Here is a 24,795-nt window from a genome sequence, read left to right on the forward strand (position 1 = left end):
TTACTTGAGCTCGACCAGTAGCACGCATCACACACCTTGTTCTCTCTCGAAATTCCTTAATTTAGATTTTAGGAAACCATTTTCTTTGTAAAAATATTTTAATCCCTCAGTTTGAGTTCAGACGCCCCCGAGGGTGTGTCCGAATCCCTCAAATCAGGGCTCTGATACCAACTTGTAACATCCTAAAATTTGAGGCCAAAAATTTCATTTTTAAATTAAGTAAATCCTAAAATATGTTAGCAAAATATTGTCAATATTACATCAGGTTTAAACCACAATGTCGTGTCTCAAAATCATAAAATCATAAGTGATGGAAATCAGAGTACAATCCCAGAAGCTCATTGCGGAAATCATGTGTGAATGTGTGATGCGCTGCTACACCGCCGACTCCTTACCCTTAGACGAAGAGGTACCTGAAACCAAAATTGAAACTGTAAGCACATAGCTTAGTGAGTTCCCTTATCATACCACATACCATATAATATCAACGGTATCTTTCAACCGGTAACTGCCATCGGTGTCTTTCAACCAGTATCTGTCACTGGTATCTTTCAAACAGTAACTATCATCGGTATCTTTCAACCGGTAACTACCATCGGTATCTTTCAATCGGTAACTAGGGACTATTTCACCCCTACCACTATCATACAATAACAAGATATAATCATACAGTCATGCATAACTGGGTACTGAACTACCCCTCGATCTTAAAGACCGATGTCAGGGAAAGACTAATCCCTACCACTACCATTAACACACGTATCATATCACATAGGCATAACTCATGACCAAAGCACATAACCATACCAAGATAATTATCATAAAGACAATTATCTACCAAATACCCTTGTTGGTGGGCCGACATTGTGGCCTTTGACCTACCCTGTAACGCCCGTGTTTCTGGGCTTGCCATTTTTAGCAATGTAATAGTCTAGGTTAACCATTGTAACCCCAATTTGAAATAATAAAATGTATTATTTGTGAATTTGTGTATTATGTGAGTTATGTGTTTATTTGCTTAATTATGTGATGTAATTAAATTAAGAATAAAATAAGCGTCAAAATTAAGGTGTGAGATAAGCCCGATATCTTTGCATAAAGTTGTAGTGGTTGAAACAAGGATTCCGGAGATATAAGGAATGCCAAAATCCGAGTTATAACGAAGAAGTTATGACCTGTCGAAGTTTCGCGTCAGAACCGGCACGACGCCGAGTAGCGTAAAATATGAATTTAAGATATAGCGATATTTAACCTTAGCGATCTAAACGAAAGTCGTAGATTTCGTTAAACCGAGAGCGTGCGTAAAAGGAACGCCCAAATCTGACTTCGTATGATGAAGTTATGATTTTCTGAAGTTTCGACGTGGCAGTATGCAGCCCGAATACTCGATTTGAGATCGAGCGATTTCTAGCCGAAACAATCTAAATGAGAATCGAAGATCTCATTGTTAGTAGCGAAACGATGAAAAGATAGGCGAGAATGAACGTCGGACGAAGAAGTTATGATTTTATAACGAAGTTTTCTTGTCCGAGCCTTCTAAAAATAATTAATAAAAATAAAAGTCAAAATTAGCCGACGGAGTCTAAATGAAAGTTGTAGAGCGTAGTCTCACCTTCGCGTGGATATAAAGAACGTCGAAAACGGAGTTCGTATGAAGGAGATATGAATTTTTGAAGTTTAATAAATATTTAATATTTATTTTTATTTAACTCCGATATTATCTGAAGAAGGATGAGGCGGTCTATCCGAAGTACGCAGCGCGTACTGCTGTACGCCCCGCGTACAGCGAGGGGCACTCGAGTAGTCCGAAGTCGTATGCAGTGACGTAAGGGGACCGATGACGTAAGCGCTGACGACCACCGAGGCGTACGCCCCGCGTAGCCTCGTACACCCCGCGTACGTGCGAGGGTTCAGCACCTATAAAAGGAGATCCGAAGCAGCCGAGTTTTCTTTTACAAATTCTTCATCTTCTCTCATCTTTTGCCTCGATTTGCGTGTCATTTATACCCCGAAGCCCCGGTATTATTCCCGAGCCCCGAAGCGAGATCCGAAGCCCCGAGGATCCCGAAGAGCGTTATTTCCGAGCCGAAGCCCTGCCCGCGAGGAGCCCGGTTTTTGTGAAGATCTTCCAGATCTACGGAGAGACATCACTTCTGTAAGCCGTAGTGCTGTCGGATCATCTTTCTGATCAAGTGAGTGTATAGTCCCTTTTCAATACGCAATATTATGAAGTATTTAATATAAAAGACGTGCTACGTGTATATATTTTGTGGTTATATGTGTGAATGTATATTCTCTATGAAATACGTGTTATGTGTGTATGCCTCATCTGTTATGTGGAATATGTATTGATTAAAGCATGCTATACAGGTTTTTAAACAGTGTATAAAAATGTATATTTTTATCTACTAATATGTTGGGTAGAACATGGGTAGATAATTGGTGTGTAATAAACAGATGAAAGGCCTCGGTGTTATTGGTGTTATTCTAGTCATTCAACAGAGTATGGATGACGACAACGGACTATTCTAGACTGTCCTGTGGAACACTAGCAGGCTCATTACATGTAGGTGTTGTGAACGACGTGTTCACCGGTGTACTCTATCCCCCACATGGTTGCCTTTAGGACACTTATTGGCGAGGAAGCCCCTCTGCAGTAATGTCCATCCCGATGAAAATCCTAAAATAAGTTCCTTGTAATAGACGTTATTTTTAGGAACGTAAGGTGAGGATAACGGGAATGGGTAATCGGGTTTATTGTTGAATGTTGTAATTAAAATATAATTATTGTGGGTTTGAAAACCCTATATGCTCACCAGGCTCCCAAGCCTGACCCACTCAGTTGATTTGTTTTACAGGAAGTGGCGCAAGAGCTTAAGATGGTCGAACATCAAGTTGTTTTGTTTACAAGTCTGTATATGTATATATTTGTTGAACGACTTGTAATATCATCGTTTATGCTTTATGATCTGTATCGGAACATAACATCCCGACTTTTGATTATGAAATGAAATCATAATGTTTTGATAAATATCTATTTTATCATGTTTTGTTTTGGGAACAAATTCCGCATCTCTTTTAAAATCAAACGGATTTACTCTGAAAATGTTTTAAAAAGCATAAATGAAATCGGTCTTTTCTGGCCGGGATTTTGGGGATGTCACACACCCCTACTGGAAGGTAACTCACCTCGAACGAGTAGTTGCTAGTAATCTGCGCGGGAAATCTCTGTATGCTGTTGCTCAGGAAATCCTCTGGCTATAATCCCCAAAAATACTTTATCAGAGTCTGATATCTATTCTTAGGGTAAAATTACCATTTTACCCCTGACCAAGTCCAAGTCAAAGTCAAAGTCAAAGTCAACTTCCAGTTGACCTGACTCGCCAAGTTGGGCTGCCAACTCCTCGAGTCCCTATCCCTTTAACTGTCCTCATCCACGTCTCTACTCGTCGAGTTTAGCAATTACTCGATGAGTTCTCCTTTTATATAAATCATCGAAGGATCTTTCATCCGACTCGCCGAGTTGTATGAACAACTTGCCGAGTTTATCCTCATCCTATGAACCAGTCCTATCCTAGATTCTCCGAGTTGTAAGAACAACTCGTCGAGTTCATCTTCAAATGTTAGGAGATTGCCTTGGACTCGCCGAGTCGGCTCATGCACTCACTGAGTCCTATGAACTCCAGGACTATGGCTTAGCCCAATACGTTGGGTCACTCCCCTGGACCATCTAAAACCTTTCCAACACTCAACTAGGTCTCTTTAACCCGTAACAGAAAAGGGGAGTCTAACCTCGGACTTGCCGAGTCCTAAGAACGACTCGCCGAGTCAATATTGTCCAAGTCTATTTCTTCGATTTCTGGTGTACAACTCTTGTCCAAATGATAGTTCTAGATCCTTAAACTCGATCTAGCACGTAAAGTTACGAACTTTACGTGCATGCATGGGACTTTGAGCATAAAAAGGATCTAAAAGAGACTCTTAAGTTGCATGGGGGCTTCCATGGGTACAAAAGCAACCCATTTATGCCTTGTAACTCCTTCATGGACCAAGATCTGAAGCCTCAACCCCCAACCATGCTTGCAATCATGGTTGGTCACCAAGAATGGCTTATAAAAGCCCTAAATCTCACCAAAAAGGGATCTATCAAATGAACAAGCAAGGTATCGACTTTATACCTTCTGGGAACTGCAAATGATGCACAAACTTGAACTCCCTTGGTCTTCTCTTGATCCTTCTAGGCCCTTCCTTCTTCGTTGTGATCAAAATCACCAAAAATCACCACAAATGCCTTTAGATCTTCACACACACAGTTAGGGTTTGCTATGGGGGTTTCTAGAAGCAATAGGGACGAAGGGTAACTGAATGAGATGCTTAAATTGGGTGCAAACCCTTAGATTAGGGTTTTGTCCAGTCAAAGTCTACTCGTCGAGTCTGGAGGCCGACTCGACGAGTCCGTCATTTAAATCCCGTATCCAATCCGCTTCTACTCGACGAGTTAGGCCTTCAACTCCCCGAGTCCCAGGCCAACAATGCAAAATACTTAAATAAAATACATACCAGGAACCAGGTGCCACATCCACCTTCCCCCCTTTTGACTCCCGACTACAACGGACACAGCCTCCGTCTATAACGCACCCAGCGACCAACAGCGCTCCCGCCGATCCCGACTTCCGCCAACGAAAGAGCCGTTACCGCTGCTTCCTCCACCGATTGGCACTGCCTTCTTACCACCGTCGCTCGTTCCTCCTCTTCTCTAGCCGACGACAGCCTCCACAGACCCGATTTCGCACACCTCCATTCCACACCAGAAAAACGAGCACAGCAACCCCCGCCTTCCAGCTTGCTGCTATCGCCGCCGCTCCCTTACCACCCTAACCCCCACCTAATTCCGACCACCCTTCACCCTTTTTCCACTGGTGAAAACCTCCTAACCACCACCATTCACGACCTCGTCAGAAAAACGAGACAGCCTAATATCGCCGCCACCTTCCATCAAAATTCACAATATCCTGGGGCATTCTTCACCAAATACTCTCGGGCAAACCGATCTACTACACATTTGGTCATATTCTCTCGCTGGAAACCCTAACTCCGCTACCGGCCGCCTTCTGTCGCTGCCGCCAGCCACTGCCACTCATTTTGACCAAAATTTTCAAAATTCTTGTTTCTCATCGGAGATTCAAAAGATTCAACCTTGTGGGTCAAATTCAAGCTTGGGGTGCGGTTTTGTGGATTTCTTTTTGAGTTTTGACACTCGAATTTGGTACATTCCTTTTAAATTAATTGCATTCAATTTCTAATTTTCACAGGACTTATGTTTTGCATTAGAGTGATTAGAATTAGTTTGCTTTGACTTGATTGGATTGCATTGCATTGAATTTTACCAAATCGCAAGTTTGGAGTATTTTTCCAGTTTTTATTTTTTATTTTTGTTGAATTGATTGGATTGGTGTGAGGCGACTGTGAAGGATAATTTTGGCCAAGTTTTTGTCTTTGCTAGGTTCTCTTTGCAAGTCCAATGGGAAAGAACAAAACCATTCATGCGACTCATGGTTCTTCCCGTGAAGGTCAATCATCACAATCAACCAAAAAAATGTCCACCGACCATGTCGATCGTAATGGTAACCTTGCCCTCACTAGTGCACAAATGAAGCAATTCAAGTCCAACATCCAAAAACGTGTGATCCGAGCTACAAAGTTTTACCACCAGGAGTCGATGATCAACATTGGCCTTGATGATTGCTTGCAACAACTATTCTTCAACATCCATTGGCAAGATTTCCTAGATCTCTCTGCACGCACATACATGCAACCCACACTTGAGTTCCTCTCTACTTATGCACAGAATGACATGGACTAGGTGCTCACATTTCGACTCCAGGGTCGGCAACATCAACTCTCATACACCACCCTCAACACAATCATGGGCACATACGATGAACACAACACTGACATTTATAGTTATTAATGGACTCAGTTCAAGAGTAGGCCGAAAGTAGAGTTTTGGATCCAGATCACCAATCTTCTAAACTTCAATCCAAGTCGACAAAAAGATCCTTACATCATCCATCCTTGTTGGAGAATCGCACAACGGATCCTTTCCACTTCAATCTTTGGTCGTCATGAGCCGGGACAAATAAACATAGTCGAGCTATACTTCCTCTATTGCATGACTAGCCGTCGTTGGTCTTTCCCCGGTTTCACTATCTTTTTCTTCGATAAATGTGACAGTATAAGCACGAAGACTACTGGCGACATTTGCATTGGAGGTCTTATTACCCTAATTGGTTTGGGTATAGGCCTTCAATTTCCCGAGTCTGAGTATGTACCAGTGGATGACCCACCTCGCTACCTCCTCGACTGCTTCGCTCTCACCCAAATGGAATTATTGGTACCTATCAGCAATCGTCAGTACCCTTGGCTCAATCATGCCAAGGAATTAGTTTACACCTTACCTAATATCAGCATATCCGCCTTTACCACCAACGACCCTGCAACCTGGTTCTTGACCGAAGAGTTACATGATGATGATGCTGACGATGCTGATGACATGTAGGTAGACATTGGCCATGCTGGTAGCCCATGTGAAGCCGAAGACCATTATGACCTCCCAATCTGACAACTGCCACCACCCTTTTATGGTCAGCCCTCGTGAGCATACTTCGATCCACAATATGAGTACCACTCTTATCAACAACACAACAAACCCGAACCCGAGTTCCCTCTTGATATCTACAGTCAGCTTGCTTCATTGCGCCTCTAGGGAAACCGAAATACAGTAGCCATTCGATGCATCGAGGAGTAGCAAGCTCGTGCCAACAACTACATAGAGGATCTTTGGTATCATTTTCGTCCTGAAGGCGGTTACCGTCCTTATGGGCCTCCTCCACCTTGATCCTGGTATGATCCTTCCTTACTCTCATCCTAAGCATTAAGGATAATGCTTAATTTTAAGCTTGGGGTGAGGTATTTTTATATTTTATTTTTTATTGCATTTAGGTTGTATATAGTTGCATTTGGAGTAAGTCATTTAGATCATTTAGGTCATTCATAAAAATTGCATAAAAAAAGTTCAAAAATATTGCATATTTTATTTCTTTCTTTTCTAATTTTCATACTTTTTAGATGCATCTTAGTTTAAGTTTCATGCATTTTTTTCTCTCTTGTCTTCTCATCCCTACATGTACCATAGCGTCGATTCATAAGTATTGAATCATAGATTGGTCCCGGGTCTTGATATGGAATTCCTTGTATTGGATAAATGGGACACGTTTTGAGCCTCACAGACCACTTTGAGACCGCTTGTGTGGGGGTCAGATGCAGGTAGCTTGATTGGGTCTAGGTGCAGAGGGATGTGGTTGGTCAAAGCGATGTGTGCGAGCAAAGATTAGCCCGGTAAGTTATTTTGAAGACATTGACGACTCACATCTTGGTTTTGGGGGGAGTACCCCTTAGTACTCCCGAGTCTCGTCCGAGCCTTGCTGAGTTTGATTCTCACCATTTTTTTAAGATAGTTCATCATTTTTCTAGGGGTCTAGAGTAGATAGTTAGATAGATTTTGTTTATCACACCTTACATTGAGGTGCTTGATGAACTTTGAAGTGGGTCCCCAAATTCAGATCTTTTGGGGCCAAGTTTTTTAGGTAACACCCATTTTTGAGTCATATCCCACCCTTTTTAGTTGATCTTGGCACATTTTCAATGATCATTAGGTGTTCATGTTAGCCTCCATCCTATGTTACATGGTGAAATTCCTTTGACCTTCCAAGAAGAAAACACAAAAAAATGAAGAAATTGGAAAAGTGAAGACAAAAAGAAACAATGAAGAAGATTAAAGAAAAGCAACAAAAAATGAAGAATAAAAAATGAAGAAAAGAGCAACACAAAAAGAAGAACAAGAATCCAAGCTCAAGACTATCTTATGTTTAAAAAAAAGGATCGGGCTTCAAAGAGGCTGAAGACCAAATAACAGAAGCACAAGATTGAAGATTTAAGTTGTTAGGTTTAGGTTTAGGATGAGTAGAACTTTTTATTATTTTATTTTACTTTTGATTTTTGGTGAAAGAAGGCTATGATGATGAGATGGTAGATTGTAAAGGAAAGTACAAGGGAGAAACCTCTGAAATCGGATGTTTGCCTAGAGGCCATGCTGCAAAACCCTATTTCGTACTATACACTTTAGCTTGACAAATATAGGAATCATAGTGTTTGAAGAGGCGCCTTTCCTTCATGCACTATGGTCTACATTGGTGATTTAGAGTGCCCCTAATGGGTGCATCCTCTATTTCCTTTGTCTTGCACACCGCGACTACATCTAGCCGTGATCTATTCGCCCTTCAAGTGGTTTGAGAATACGGTTTATGGCTCTAAAGCGGGGAACATTTTGAAGATTTGTAGGGTCCATGAAAGACTGATTCTGACCATGTTGACTGATGTTGACAAAGTTATATGGTATTTTTCTTTTTTCTTTTTAGTTTAGCATATCCCGAGCTCATTTTAGTCTTGTTCTAACTTGAGGACAAGTTAGGTTTAAGCTTGGGGGATTTGATAGCTTATTTTTATTTCCTTATTTTTATTAGTTTATTTTAGATTATTAGATCTTTTTATCATTATTACATTGTATTTTATTTATTTTCTTTATTATGGATCATACCGGCGACTTTTATGTTGCATGAGGTAATTTTGTAGGGTTTTGGAACTTGTTGCGGTTATGGTTTAGCTTGGAAATGGGCTTTATGGGCTTCTGAGGCATTATTGGGCTTTGCGGATCCATTAAAGGAAATTTGGGCTTAAAAGGCTAAAGACTTGGATAAAGTGGGCTTGTGAAGATGGATCATGGATTGTTAATTTGGGCTTGGAGCATCCATATTTGAAGCTAAAAGATGATTAGTTAATTTGAATCATGTGGGATATGGAGGGGACTAAGGGAATCTTTGGTAGTGGGATGGTTAGTGGTGGAAAATGACCCAATAGCATTCCATCAATACTTGCGCGGGTGGAATCTCCATCACGTGGGTACCCACGCAATTGCCCAGTTTTGGGCATTTTGGTCATTTGGCTTGTCATTACCTTAAGGGATTGGATCTATCAGCTATCACTTCGATTTTACACCATTGGAGACCAGAAGAAGGCGATTTTGGAGCTTCAAACTAATTTCTTTTCATCTTTCCAAGTTATTGGTAGTTTCTTTATGCAATTAGACTTTTGTGATTGTTATTTTATTGCCATGAGTGGCTAAATCCTCTATTTTGGTTTTGGTAGACCTTGGGTAAAACCTTTGAATGTTTGTGGGTTTTTGAAGGATTTATGTTTATTTATCATTTATCTTAAGTTTGTGATTCTAGTTCATATTTCTTATGCTTGTTTAATGCTTTGATTATGAGCTTGGTAATTTAATAAGCAATTGTTGGTTTATTTCTTTGGTTTAGCATTGAATAATTGAATTTACTTAGAACAAGGGCTTTATGATGGTAGAAATCATCTCTAGCTTATGAATCATAACTCCTTTATGGATGTGTAAGCATTGATATCCTCTAGGAATTGGGGATTCCTTCATTCTCAAGGCTAATCAACTTCTTGGGTTCAATTGCTTCAATTGGATCCTTGATTTTGATTAAGAAGGTGTGTTGTGGGCTTCCCCAACCTCTATACAACTTATGAGGAATCTTAGCATATCATGCTTCATGATTGCTATAACTAATTTGGGATGAATGATAAGATTCATACTAAATCCTAATGATACACAAACAAATGTTCATTGTGTTGAATTGCATTGGTTTACCAATTCTCTCCGATATTTGAGCATCTCATCACCTTGCTTAATTGCAAGTTTTCTAGTTATTCAAGTCTTTTAGTATTCAAGAAATCATAACACCCCCCCCCCCCCTTTAGTTTAATTGTAGTTAGTTAGTTTATTTACACTAGTTCTTTTGGATTGCATTGGTGATTGAATACAACCATTTCCCCGAGGATCGATACCCCTTTTTATCATTATATTATGTTTTATTTGCAAACAAATGGTGTAATTTTCTTGGTGGACTTGACATCCCACCACACGCTCACATGAATTACTTCATGGAATTTATCACGAGTGACTGTGAGACGATAATATCATATAGTCCTCAAACCAAGATATATGAGTTGTTGATTACGAGTTGGTTGTGCATTGATAGTATGAAAACACATTAGTAACTTGATGTTATAAAATGTGTTGTTGTGTATAATTTAACAAGTAATTAGTACAAGCATATAAGTCAAAGTTTATATGTTCCTTTTATCCTAAGAGGATTAAAAGCGATATCTTGGGCCCCTCGATGTTTTTGTTTTGACTTATGTGTTGGGCCCAGTCAGGACTTAATTGATGTGTTCAATTAAGTTCTATGTCAAAAAAATCAAAATCGGGAAACAAACTGTTGGACAATAAGTATGACCTTATTCCATGTCTTTGTCCACACGATATCTTGAAGAATAGAGGATTATATGATCCCTTATCTACAAGACAACGACTTTTGAGAGCTATGATTGCTAATCGGATTTTGAAGTTACATTGGCAATTATAGTTATTAGACTTATCCAAGTGGGAGATTGTTGGATTAGGTGTCTAAGCCCATAACTATAATTGGTTTGTACTTGACCCAATAGTATCATGGTCCTTTTGGGTTACCTTTCACCGGAGCAATTTGATAGGATGGATAATTGAGAAAGAGGTTATTTGTGATTTATTAGTATATTATATGAATAATATATTAACTGAGAAATCATATTATTTAATTAGTATTGATCAAAAATTAATTTGGAGTTAATTTAGTGATCAAAAGAGACTGATTAAATTTACAAGACTGATTAGGTAAATCAGTAATACTTATAGTTTGGTCTAGTGATCCATGTTGATTAGGGATGGGCTAAATCTATGAGAGAGTCCATGAAGAGTTAGTCCAAAGGGCCTATCATATGGATCATTGGAATACTTAAAGGTTTAAGTAAATTAGGGTTTTATGTAAGAAACCCTAATGATTCCACACTATAAATTGAACCCCTAGCCTTCCCAAAACCGGCCTATCTCTTCTAAGGTGAAACCCTAGCCGATTTTGGTGCTTCCTAACCTATCTCTCATAAGCCTCCTCTTACTTTTGGTGTTTGTGACTTATTTGAGGTATCACATTTAAGGTACTAAGCTCTTGAAAGGCCAAGTTCTACAAGATACGACAAAGAGGTATTCGTCTAACTTGTTTTATGTTGCAAATCTCTAAATTGTATGCTAGTTAGGGTTCATGATTTGGAAAAATGAAAATTGCATGTATAACTTGAGAAAACTTAGATCCAAAGCATTAGGGTTTTATATGCACCATAGGATTGTTATAGTGCTCAAAACCCATCAACCCCTACTTTATTGAATTCAAGAATGTATCCTTTTGAGAAGCTATATGGTCACCTACCAAACTACTCTTCCTTACGGGTTTTTGGATGTACCTGTTTTGTTCTTCGTCCTCATGTTGAGAGGATCAAGTTGGGGCCGAAATATACTATTTGTGTATTTTTGGGGTATGGTGTTGGACAGAAAGTATACCGTTGTTATGATCCTGTGAGTTAGAAGTTATATGTTTCCCGACATGTCACTTTTTTGGAACATACTCCTTCCTAATCAATTCCTGCTACAACCCACAATGTAACGAAGTCAAATCTTCTGCATATTGATCCTTTTGATGAAAAGATAGAGGCTCGAGACCCATCTATGCCACCTAATCCTTTAGCTCATGACACACCCACTTATTCAGAGAGTTCCTCGACTCCCCATGTTCCTAAGTATGCTCCTTTGACTATTGAAATTGAAGATCCACCTCCACCACCACACCTCAGGAAATCTACTTGTCTTGTTAAGTCCACAAAGCTTCCAGATTTTGCTTACTCTACATACTCAGGACCATTTGCTTCATTTATAGCGAGCATCCATCGTCTGTCTGAACCTGAATCGTATAAATAAGCTGTTCTAGATCCTCTTTGGCAGAATGCTATGGCTGAGGAACTCACTGCTCTTCATCAGACTCATACATGAGATTTGGTTTCCCTTCCTTCTAGGAAACATACGATAGGTTGTCATTGGGTGTACAAGATAAAAACAAAAGTTGATGGATCTGTTGAGCGGTACAAGGCCAGACTTGTAGCAAAAAGGTATTCCCAACAATACGGTTTTGACTATAAGGAGAAATTTGCTCCAGTTGCAAAGATGACGACAATTCGTACTATGATTTTAGTTGCATCCATTCGATAGTGGAAGATCTTTCAAATGGATGTCAAGATTGCATTTTTGAATGGTGACCTCCATGAAGAGGTTTATATGACTCCTCCCCCAGGAATTCAGCACCAGCCAGGTGAGGTTTGTCGGCTTTGCAAAGCTTTGTATGGTCTCAAGCAAGCCCTTCGTGCTTGGTTTGAGAATTTCTCCACAATGATTTCCTCTCTTGGATTTGTCAAGAGTAATCATGATTCAACTTTGTTTGTTAGATGCTCGAGTGCAAGACAAATTCTTTTGTCCTTATATGTGGATGACATGATTATTACTGATGATGACCATGGTGGTATTGATTCTTTGAAGAATGATCTAGCTCATCAATTTGCTATGAAGGATTTGGGCTTGCTGCGTTAGTTCTTGGTTATTGAGGTAGCTCAGTCTAAAAAAGGGCATCTTCTTTCTCAGACTATATATATATATATATATATATATATATATATATATATATATATATATATATATATATATATATGACTTGTTTACATGGGCGAGCCTCTTTGACAATAGGACTGTTAATACTCCTCTTTAAACCAACGCACAATATATATATATATATATATATATATATATATATATATACTAGCCGTCTCCTCGCGCAAAGCGGCGGGCGGCGAATAATTTGATATCTTTAGAGTTAAAACCATTTTGCGTTCACTTCGAGAAATGAATATTAAATGACATTTATTTTTCAAGAGCATTATCATACCATATTAAAGGGGTGTTTGGCTAAGCTTTTTTAAAACAACTTATTAGGTTCCACATCACTATAAGTTAAAAAAGTGTTTGGATTAAAATAAGTTATTCCGGTGGGGAACCTCTAATACGTCATTTTTTCATAAGTTATCCTACACTTACTTATTAACTTATAAGCTAATAAACTAATAAACAATAAGCTTTTTTTGCCAAACACCCTCTAAATGGTTATTATTTCCATTTATACATACCCAAACCACTTGTACTGTTTATCGTCCTCTTTTTTTCGTTTTCCTTAATTCATTTATTAATTTAATGTCCTACTAAGTAAAATGTTAAAATATATAAATAATAGTTTATAAAAATAAAGCTTTAGAATATCAGGTGTTGTGATTCAAAAGTCGATAAATAGGCCTTTGAGAAGGCCAAAATACTCAGGTGTCAACTTGTTCATTGTGATCTTAAACCAAGTTTGGTCACAAATTAAAACATTTTCAACGATGGTATGTAATTCAAGGATTCATATTGATTTAGGTTCTCGAAACCTTAAAATATTGAACAAAATCTATATAGAACCTTATAATAAGGACAATAATCACCGTAATCAGGAAGTCCATATAATGAAACTTGATAGTATAAGGACCAATGATGAAAAATGTTTCATTTTTAGACTAAACAAGATTAAAAATATACAAACTACCTTAATCATGTTAAATCTTGTGTTTAACCGTTCTTTATTGCAAAAGTAAGATGCCAAAATATACAAACTAATGATAATACAATACTCTAACTGGCCCTCTTGGTTGAGTTCTTTGAACCTGCAAAGCCAACACATTAAAGAAACATAGTAAAAATCTTTTTAGGAACAAACCTGATATAATAAAGCCTTCACCCAATATATTTATAAGATAAAAATACAAAAAGTTAAAAATGATGAAATCAATTACAAGTAAGGATTAAAATAAAAACATGTTAAGAAAGAGTCATCTGCAGGAGGGATATTTGAATCAACATGTATTTTCTGATGGTTTCAAATTTTGAATTATCCGAAATTTAGGGAAGGAGATAGAATTTGTTGAGAAATATAAGGATTCAAAACACAGGTTAAAATTTAATATTATTTTATTGATGACTACTTGTACTATTAGCTTAATGATTTGAACGTCTTAAAAAAATAATATTATTATATTCAATCTATTTTTAGAAATAGTGGGATTTTTTTTATAAGATAGTAAATATATATATATATATATATATATATATATATATATATATATATGACTTGTTTACACGTGCGAGCCTCTTTGACAATCGGACTGTTAATACTCCTCTTCAAACCAACGCACAATATTCTCCTACTGATGGTGTTCCTTTGTCCGATCCGAATCTTTATCGCATTGTTGTGGGAAGTTTGGTTTATCTCACAGTTACTTGTCCAGATATTGCTCATGTTGTTCATGTTGTCAGTCAGTTTGTTATTGCTCCTACCTCTATTTATTGGTGAGCTGTACTCCGTATTCTGACATATCTTCGTGGCACTCAGTTTCAAACCCTCTTGTTTCCATCAACGTTTTCTCTTGAGTTACTTGTCTATAGTGATGTTGATTAGGACGATGATCGTCATGATCGTAAATCCACCACCGAATTTTGTGTATTTCTTGGAGAGTCTCTTATTTCATGGAAGAGCAAGAAATAGGACGTTATCTCTAGATCTTTCATGAAGGCTGAATATCGTGCTATGGCTGTGACTAGATGTCAAATTATCTGGTTACGATGGCTGCTTGCGGATATGGGTGTTCACATTTCTTCATCTACTCCTATGCATTGTGATAACAAAAGTGCGATACAAATTGTGAATGATTTTGTTTTTCATGAGCGGACGAAGCACATTGAGATTGATTATCACTTTACCCGTCATCACCTATAGCTTGGGACCATATCGTTTCCCTTTGTTTCATCAACCTTGCAGCTTGCGGATATTTTTACAAAAGCTCTATCGGCTTCTCGGTTTCGGTTCTTGTGTGACAAACTCTCAATGCTTATTGTCGTGACATTGTGAGTTTGAGGGGAGATGTTAGCATATATATATTATTAACCCACATGTTTATGAGCTCTTTAGTTTCTAGTCTATTAGGGTTTTGTTTACCTAGTATTTATATCCGTTTTATTCTTTATAATCTTTATGCTTTTTCGTTAAGAACCTTGTAATTTTCTCTATCATAATGATATGATATGACAATATTATAAAACAAAACTACTTCGTTTTTAGTAAAGCCATCTTCCATGCATTTTCATTTGTTATATGAATATCTCTTTTAGCTATAAAAATATACTATTTTACTACATTATAACTATTGTATTTAATTACGTACCGTTAGATCTTTTTTTTTTGGCGATTTAACTGTAATGAACATTAGGTTTTTCTAAAATCTTCTTCAAAGAGTTGTAATCCAATTAATTACTCAAGCCTTTACGCTCATCAAATCAACTTTTCAAACATACTTTATATTTTACTCGAATAGATATTCCAAAACATGACTATAAAGACAATTGTAACGCTATCAAGAATCAAGTTGTGATAAAGTCATTAAGAATCTTTTTACCTTTAATGTTGATTGCTTGCTTTTTTTTTTTCCTGAAAGAAGTCGAGCAACTTCTGCAACATTCATCCCACATGATAAGTTGACTTATTCGATCTAAAATACACAGTTTAGGATAATAAATTATAAATAAGTTTAAACATTTATAAAAAATTAAAGTTTAACTATTTTCCCCAAAACATAAATAACTTTATAAGTTCTATGAGTTTTTCAGTTTATTTTCCTCTTATTTGTATTCATACTATTTTCCGCATCATTCTAGTCCTTATTCATTTACAAATATATAATATTTATTTACTTTTTTTTGGGTGATGTTTGATTGAATATTATCCATAACGTGGCATGTCGTTTTAGTTTATCCATTGATTCGCTGGACTGACAGAGTGGATCCAAATCACTTCTAAATTAGTTATTATAAAATACTGAAATGGTTTTTCAGTTAGAGCTAAATTGAAAGAAAATTCTAATAAAAGAATCGAAATTCATAAAACTTTGACATGCAAATTAGGTTTTTAAACAATAAAAATGAGAATTGTTTGCATAGTTTAAAAGAAACATATATTAATTAGTTTGAAAATAAATAATACCATTTATGTACATTTCAACATATATTTGTTATATCCACCAATATTGATTTTTATATAATATCATAATATTGGTTATATATATATATATATATATATATATATATATATATATATATATATATATATATATATATATATATATATATATATATATATATATATATATGCAACAATCAAATATCAATTTAGGCATTTCGAGATTGGTGTTGCACATCTTTTTACTGCAAACCCCAACTTCTTATTACATACTATCTTATTCTTTTTGTTTGAGGATTTATATATCAATTTAAGGCTTCTCTGTCTTTCTTTCTCTCTCTTTCTTAGTTATTTAATATTAATATTTTATATTAATATAATTCAAAATAAAAATCTACTGTATATAATTACAACATAATTTTTTTTATGTGATAAATCTATTTTTTAAAACAAGAACAGTTTACTGAATTCATATAAAGCTTGGGACAAAAATGAAAAAGCTATAATATATGAATTAATTGTTGTAATAATTACTTTTCCAACATTTATCATCACACTTAATCAATTTTAAGAATTAGATAAAAGTTAGGGTAAATGGTACAAAAAAAAACTTTTTTTACACAAAAATTCGATTTTGACACCGTGTTTTTCAATTTGTTACAATTCTGACCACTTGATCGGTTAACCAGGTTACATGCTGACGTAGTATGATGACGTATCAGTTTTGATGACGTGGCATGCTGACATAATATGCTGACGTGTCAAAATTGATTTTTTTTCCACAAAAACACTAAGTTTTTACTTTTTTTTTCGATTTTGATACTAAGTTTAATTTTTTATTTCAATTTTGACACTATGTTTTTTTTGTTCCAATCGAACATCATGTATCAAATTTTGTTCAATTTTGTCTATTTTCCATTTGAAACCATATAAACATATTTTTTCGTTTAAAAACCACATTTTTATTTAAATACAAGGTGTTTTTTTTTCTTACATTCAAAACATTAGTTATATCATGAGAATCAAACTAACCATAAGCTTCTAATAATATGTAAAAATTTGATGGGTTGCAAACTTGATATCCGAGTTTTGATCGACTACACGCCTCCAAACCTCCAAACACATTTTAAAGTTGCATATTTAATATAAAATACAAATTTTATATAACTAATACATATTTATACATAAAAATATGGTTTGAGTGTAAAAAAATTGTATTTATACAAAACTATGGTTTTTAAATGAAAAAAAAACATATTTATACGGTTTAAATGTATTAAAAAAATATTTATACGGTTTCAAATAGAAAATTATCAACATTGAACAAAATTGGAAAAAAAATGGTGTTCGATTTGGAACAAAAAAACATAGTGTCAAATTTGAAAGAAAAATAAACTTAGTGTCAAAATCGAAAAAAAAAATGAAAACTTAGTGTTTTTTTTAGAAAAAAATTCAATTTTGACACGTCAGCATGCCATGTCATCAAAACTGACACGTCATCATGTCACGTCAGCATGTGACATGTTAACCGGTCAAGTGATCAGAATTGTAACAAATTGAAAAACACAGTGTCAAAATTGACACAAAAAAAACACAGTATCAAAATCGAATTTCTGTGTAAAAAGAATGTTTTTTGTATCATTTACCCGAAAAGTTATTGTAATGTAATTTTTCATATCAACTTTCTATTCTAATATTAGTTTATAATACGTGAGAACCACGATTACAAAATTAATTAAACTTTCATATTAAATACTCAAAATTATTAAGCCGGTTCAAAAAAAATATTGTAAATAAATTATTAATTAAGAGATATTTTTTTTTAGTTATATAAAATTCTAATCGTTGATTTAAATAAATACATGAAATTATATCAGCTTATAATCTGTATTAAGTTTATTTTAATTTTTATTATAATGTTATTAATATTATTAATTTAATGTAATTAGAGTGAGAAATTTAAACTTTGAAATTTAAAATGGAGAAGAATCAATAGCTGAGAACTAACATGACATTAATTATGAGACCTAATAGTGTGACATATGACAAAATGAGAATAATCCTATTGTTTTATTAAAATAGGGAAAAGAATAAGTTTATTCTTTTTTTGATATTTGTCATCGAAAAAACATCATAAATGGTCTCTGTGGTTACCCAAAGTCTGAAGTTTAGTCCTCGTGGTTTAAAAACCTGATAGACGGTCCTTGTGTTGTCAAAACTTTTGATGTTTGGTCCTTTTTGCTAACTCCATTAAGTTTATCCGTTAACTGAAGGGTATTTTCGTCATTTCACAACCACATGGACCGTTTATGATGTTTTCTCGTATTTTTAAAAAAAGAAAAAATTAAACATAATTAAATATATTAAAGGTCTCTCTCTCTCTTTCTCTCTCTCTCTCTCTCTCTCTTTCTCTCTCTCTCTCTCTCTCTCTTTGACGTAAATAGTAGAAACACTACAGCAAAATCAACATATTCATCTTCTCCACTCATCCCTCCTAAAAACCTTAAAATCGATAAAGAAATAAGGCATCAGAAAGCTAAAATCAGTTTCCTTTTAATCTTCTCTTCAAACAATCAAAAACAAGAAACCACATCCAACCCTAAACACCCAAATCCTAAATCAGAGACGATGATGAAGAATTTTTTGTTGTCTGTGAGCAATGATGAGAATTTTCATATCTTGGAGGGGTAATTTTTGGAGGCTTTTGATGGAATTTTCACCATAAAGTACCAGAGATATCTGAAACCACAACGATTTGTTCCTCTCTACTCTAATTACTAATAAATATGAGTGTCGTGTGTGTCCCGTTCTTGTTCCTTCTAATTCCAGACTTAAAATGGTGGTGTTTGTCGATTGTGGTGCTAGAAACCACAAACGGTCGTCTCTACTAAGGTTTGTAGAGTCGATGCCGGTTGGCGGCGCCCTAGGCTAGGGTTTTACCGACAATGAAAGAGATACACACCGTCTCTGACGCCTCTTAACATCTGGATACATTTTTCTTCAAATCTATCGCCTTCAGTTTGACCAGGTTTGATATATTTCACTTGCTTGGATCGAGATTCTTCCATTTCTATTGCTTGATCTGCTGGTGGTAGTGCAAGGTGGATTTCTACGAACATTACAAATCTTCACCCACCTTCACCATGAACACAAATTGCATGTCTGATTATGGTAGGTTGGTTAGTTAAGGTCCAGTGGTTTCCGACAGGGGTGGAAAAGATCTGGTTCATATATTCTTCACTTTTCTTGGAGGATCATCTTTGTTATTGGACGTGCGTGAAAGGGGAGAAAGGGGCAGCTCTTAGTTCTTAAACAACTTCAAATCGATATCAATGTTGAGATTGAAAAACAATCCATTTTAAGTTTTCCCTTTTTCTTTTCTTGATTGACAGGTTGAATTTAGAAGGGCGGAAAAAAGGAGTTGAGGAGAGAAAAATGAAGACAAAACCATGGTGTTGAGAGAGAGAGATAGAGAGAGAGAGAGACAGAGACAAAGAGAGACCATTTATATATTTAATTATGTTTAATTTTTTTCTTTTTTTTTTTAAAATACGAGACAACATCATAAATGGTCCCTGCGGTTGTGAAATGACGAAAATACCCTTCAGTTAACGGACAAACTTAATGGAGTTATCAAAAAGGACCAAACATCAAAAGTTTTGAAAACATAGGGACCATCTATGAGGTTTTTAAACCACGGGGACTAAACTTCAGATTTTGGGTAACCATAAGGACCATTTATGATGATTTTTCTTTGTTATCCTATTAAGGTCATCTCCAATGGGAGTTTAATGGGGGGTTTAATGAGTAGTTTAATCTCATTAAATTCAAAATCCTCATTGTGAGAAAATGACTAGAATTCAATGGAATGAGGAGTTCAATCTTCATTGAACTCTATATTCTCTTTCCTCTCTCTCCCACACACACACATATTTTTAATTTCATGCTAATTAATTTTTTAAAAAATAACAATAAATAAAAAGAAAATTATAAATAATGTGATAATCCATTAAATTGTATAGAGTTTAATGTGTAAAGTTGTATAATGAGTAGAATGCACATGTGTCAATCTATTGAACTCATATGAGTTCAATGCATTGGAGATGGTCTAAGCCTTCTAATTAATATCATGACATTTGTCAATATTAATTTTCTATTTTAAAATTTACATTTTAATCACATTAAATTAATAACATTAAAATAAAAATAAAAATAAAATTAATAAAGTTTATAAGGTCACATATTTATTTAAATCAATGATTATATTACTATATAATTAAAAACTATCTGTTAATTACTAATTTATTTAAATAATTAATTAATAATTTTTTAATTTTTTACAATGAAAATTTAATTAATTTTATAACTATAATTCCTATAAATTATAAACTATTATATAACAATATAAAATACAACTTCAATACGATAATTACGACTATAAGTTTTAAGTTTTAATTTAATTACTAAACACGAAGTAGACTTGTCAAAACAAAACCAATATCCAAAAGCCTACTATTAACTAAATTGTGATTTTATCTAACCCGAATTTTAATAACACAAAATGTGGAGACGTTTGTGACCGGTAAACCGGCAGTAGCAGGTAAAACACAAAAACAAAATCAGTATATAAACAACCCCATTTGCATGCGATGTGCATACCGGTTCAAACCTCCCTCCTCCCTACTCCGCCTATCACCACCTCTAATCAATCCTAACTATGCCGATCCGAGCAGTCGCCGTTGGCCGACATGATGAGTTTAGGCATCCAGATACCATCAAGGCCGGGGTGGCCGAGTTTATCTCCACCCTCATCTTCGTCTTTGCCGGTTCAGGTTCCGGCATGGCTTTCAGCAAGCTAACCAGCGACGGCGCCGCCACCCCTACTGGCCTTGTGGCGGCTGCTATTGCCCATGCTTTCGCCTTGTTCGTGGCTGTCTCTGTCGGTGCCAATATCTCCGGTGGACATGTGAACCCCGCCGTGACCTTCGGTGCCTTTGTTGGCGGCAACATCACTTTGATCCGTGGTATTGTTTACGTGATTGCTCAGTTGCTTGGATCCACTGTCGCTTGCTTGCTACTCAAATTTGTCACCAATGACATGGTGAGGATTTCATATTAATTTTCTTTTTATAAACACAATTAATTTAATCTGTGTATGTTTACATGAAAACGGATGGATAAGGGTTATATAATTAGTACAATCTAAGTTGTTTTTATCAAAATAATTAGATTAAAATGTTAATAATAGCTTTATAATTATACTTTTTTATATATTAACTGATGTCAACCGATTCACTAATCCACTTCGGAGTTAAGTACTCTAAATGAACGAAGTTGTCTCTTTCATGTTTCAACTTTCTGGTATTCTCTTGTTTTAAAAGAAAATAATAATTATAAAACAAAAAATAAAAAGAAAATCATGTAGCTACATGTCTATATATATTATATTAAACCACCATCAAAAGTTTGTTCAGTGGTGATCATTCAAAGTTTAAACATTTCAAATAAAATTGTTTCAAATTCGAATCTCTCATACTTTAATCTTGACATAACGCATCCTTCTAAATAAACATGTATATTGTTTTATACGCAACTTAAAATGGAAATTATCGATTTTGCAGGCTGTGGGTGCATTTTCATTGTCTGCTGGAGTTGGAGTATCGAACGCTTTGGTCTTTGAAATTGTAATGACATTCGGGCTCGTGTACACAGTATACGCAACCGCAGTTGATCCCAAAAAGGGTGATTTGGGAACAATTGCACCAATTGCCATTGGTTTTATTGTTGGAGCAAATATCTTGGCGGGTGGGGCATTCACCGGAGCATCCATGAACCCGGCTGTGTCATTTGGGCCAGCTTTGGTGAGCTGGACATGGGCCAACCATTGGGTATATTGGGTTGGGCCTTTGGTTGGTGGTGGCATTGCTGGGCTTGTTTATGAATCCCTCTTCATCAACCAAACCCATGAACATTTGCCCACAAGTGCTTAAAGTTTATAAAAACGAATTCCTCAAAGTTAAGAATGTATTTTTCAAAATTTGATTTTTTTCGGTGGATTTCGTTTGTTTGTTTATGGTCTGTCGATATTGGAGTGTGAATTACCCGTTTTGTCCCTGATGTTGTAAAGATCAACGGGTTTGTATTCATTATTTGATGTTTCTATCTGTTTGTTTTATTTACTGTTTCGGTATATGAAAGATTGTTTCAGTATATTTATATTCCAATTGCACTTTCATCAACTGAAACTCACATTTTATTATATTTTCAAGATTTTGGGTATTACAAATACAATAACATTCGTATAAACATAGATAAAAAAGTATTGTTCAAAATTCGAAATTGCTCTTAGTTGCTTTCTCATGGACCAATCAACTGGATGTCTCTGTGATGATTTGGCTGCAGTGGTCTTGAATTTTTTTGTGCATGCTGCAATTTATTCACAAGTATTTAGTTATTAAAAATGTAAACATACCTAAAATTAAACACCAAAATCTATTTAATAATTATTTTGTAACAAATTGCATGATAACTATAAAAATTTTCAATAGAAAAAGAATCATTCTGTACTTACATCATGAACAGCATCACGTAACAATTTAACTTGATCAAGTGATACTGTCCTCACCTACACAACAAAATATCTAAACGTTAACAAAATGTAATAGTAGTATCCTACCTTGAAATAAATGATACATTTAGTTTCACGATCTATAAAATATTTAAAATACTCTTCGATAGCAAAAAGTTAATGATTAAAAAATATATTTTCATTCGGAGACAAATTTATTCGGAATGTTACCAAATAGCCCCTACGTCAGTATACCTTTTTGCTGATGGTCCAAACGACACCTTCGGTACATGGAGGAACAGTGAGTGATCCAATATAGTTGTAGTATCTTCTGCAACTCATTTGGATTTCTCTAGGATCAATCACCCCTGGGTGTCCATGTTCTTTATCTTCTTTCACCAACGATGTTATATTTGGAATCAACTGAAATTTAAATTGTTAAAAAACTAATATATCTTTTTTTGGGTTAAAAGTATCAATATATGTTTTTACCTTGGTAAGAAAAGGGTTTGGTTTTCCAATCTTGTAGAGGACACCAATGACGGCAATCTTGTGTTTGGAAGTTGGGTCTGTGGTCTTATGAACCATGTGTAATTCCAAAGAGTACCTGAAAAGTCAAAATTAAGTTCAATGAATTTGGTCAACAATCTTAAAAGTCGACGACATTGATTTTGACCATTAAGAAAGTTAACATAAAGAGAGAAATTGACCTTCTACCATTGATGGTGTGCTCGGAAGGTGAGTGCCAATGGGCTTGTATTAGTGAGAAAACCGTCCCATTTATTTCTATCGAGCCAGCATTGCCCTCCCAATGAACCTACATTCAATTATAAATCAAGTGAAGCTAAATACAAATTGCTTAAAACTATGTTTTTATTGTATATTTATAATGAAACTTTTCTTCACAAGTATTAAGTTTATTACTGTGTGTTGTGTAATTAAGGATTATTTTAGCACAACTCGATTAAAAAACTCAAGAAATCAATTAATTTCACCAATACGTGTGTCCATGTCTTTTGTGTAACGGTCATATTTTAAACCTATTAATAATAGTATAATATAATAACTTATTAGCTGATAATCGTGATGGGTTGATGATTCTTGGATTTGTATATCCAATTTTATATGTCTCAGATAATAAGAATTTTACATCTCATGTTAATTTTTTAATGGTCACTTCTTTATCGTTAAACTAAAAATGTATATATAATTTTTATTGTGTCTGCCAAATTACTTTTACATCATATTATATACTCATGTTACATTTTCAATAGAGAATGAAAAAATCAAGACATATAATTATAAATCACTAGAATTTATTTAATAAAATATAGGTTTTAGGGATATGTATGACGTGGGTGGGGGTAGATCTACATGTAGGGTGCATGGACGCCACTTGGTAATGGGTCCAATCCCTACATGATTTTTTATACATATATATTGATTATTATTTTAGTATATATATTATAGACCTTTCATTTAATGTTGTTATAAATGTATATATCAAGTAGGTGTGTAGATGTCTCACCGCTATATCGTGTCCACGATTAGCTATAATCGCGATGCATGGCTTGTAGCTTCTTGCCAACTTGTTAGATTTGTGAATGATATCAACTCTTTTATTCGACAAGTCAATCGGAGACTGCATTTTACCATTGTTACAAGCATACCATTCTTTGTGTAGTTCACCCCATTTTAAGGGTCCTTTTCTGCTTCCTTTTATGTAGTCGAACTCTCTCTCATCCTCTACACACAAATTCAAACCATCAAAATTGGACAAGGATCAAAATGGCTCGAATTCCGTACTAAATGTAGAACAATGCATGTTATGATAAAGTCGAGGTAACTGAATTAGAATGGAGGAGTGAACTAACCAACTTCTTGAGCATAGATCAGAATGGGATGCAAAATGATAAGTAAAAGTAGTAAAGACCAAATTCTGAAACCAATATGCATTGTGTGGCTATTGAGGTGGAAGGCCAATGGATTTGATGGTGGTGATGGCGGCGTTGGTGGTGGCGGAAGAGGAGGAGGAGGAGACCTGAAAATTTAGCTAGGTGGTAGTTTAGTTAAGAAGAT

The 24,795-nt window shown here is 35.3% G+C and overlaps 2 protein-coding genes across 2 annotated transcripts; one reads left to right on the plus strand and one right to left on the minus strand.

Moving 5' to 3' along the window:
- The first annotated feature begins 20,784 nt into the window (after positions 1-20,784).
- On the plus strand, positions 20,785-22,364 carry LOC145089995 (aquaporin TIP1-1-like). Its single transcript, XM_079028357.1, has 2 exons — positions 20,785-21,249; positions 21,770-22,364. The coding sequence occupies exons 1-2, from the start codon at positions 20,866-20,868 to the stop codon at positions 22,136-22,138; spliced, it is 753 nt and encodes a 250-aa protein (XP_078884483.1). The 5' UTR covers positions 20,785-20,865; the 3' UTR covers positions 22,139-22,364.
- A 14-nt stretch (positions 22,365-22,378) lies between these two features.
- Positions 22,379-24,795, minus strand: LOC145089987 (carbonic anhydrase Nec1-like). The gene is made up of 7 exons (XM_079028353.1): positions 24,591-24,795; positions 24,245-24,462; positions 23,427-23,533; positions 23,209-23,323; positions 22,972-23,139; positions 22,720-22,773; positions 22,379-22,574 (listed from the first exon to the last, which is right to left on the minus strand). Exons 1-7 carry the CDS (start codon positions 24,670-24,672, stop codon positions 22,506-22,508), a joined length of 813 nt encoding a protein of 270 aa, XP_078884479.1. The 5' UTR covers positions 24,673-24,795; the 3' UTR covers positions 22,379-22,505.

This window comes from Lactuca serriola, chromosome 1 (genome assembly GCF_051521515.1).
Source record: "Lactuca serriola cultivar US96UC23 chromosome 1, Lser_US96UC23_V15, whole genome shotgun sequence".
Classification (NCBI taxonomy): Eukaryota; Viridiplantae; Streptophyta; class Magnoliopsida; order Asterales; family Asteraceae; genus Lactuca; species Lactuca serriola.

What these genes read in the sequence shown, in the direction of transcription:
- LOC145089995 (XM_079028357.1), top strand. Translation starts at nt 20,866, where the DNA reads ATGCCGATCCGAGCAGTCGCCGTTGGCCGACATGATGAGTTTAGGCAT. An exon ending in AATTTGTCACCAATGACATG is followed by an intron (nt 21,250 to 21,769) that starts GTGAGGATTTCA and finishes TCGATTTTGCAG; the next exon opens with GCTGTGGGTGCATTTTCATT.
- LOC145089987 (XM_079028353.1), bottom strand. Translation starts at nt 24,672, where the DNA reads ATGCATATTGGTTTCAGAATTTGGTCTTTACTACTTTTACTTATCATT. An exon ending in ATCGTGGACACGATATAGCG is followed by an intron (nt 23,534 to 24,244) that starts GTGAGACATCTA and finishes AATTGAATGTAG; the next exon opens with GTTCATTGGGAGGGCAATGC. An exon ending in TACGTGATGCTGTTCATGAT is followed by an intron (nt 22,575 to 22,719) that starts GTAAGTACAGAA and finishes AATAAATTGCAG; the next exon opens with CATGCACAAAAAAATTCAAG.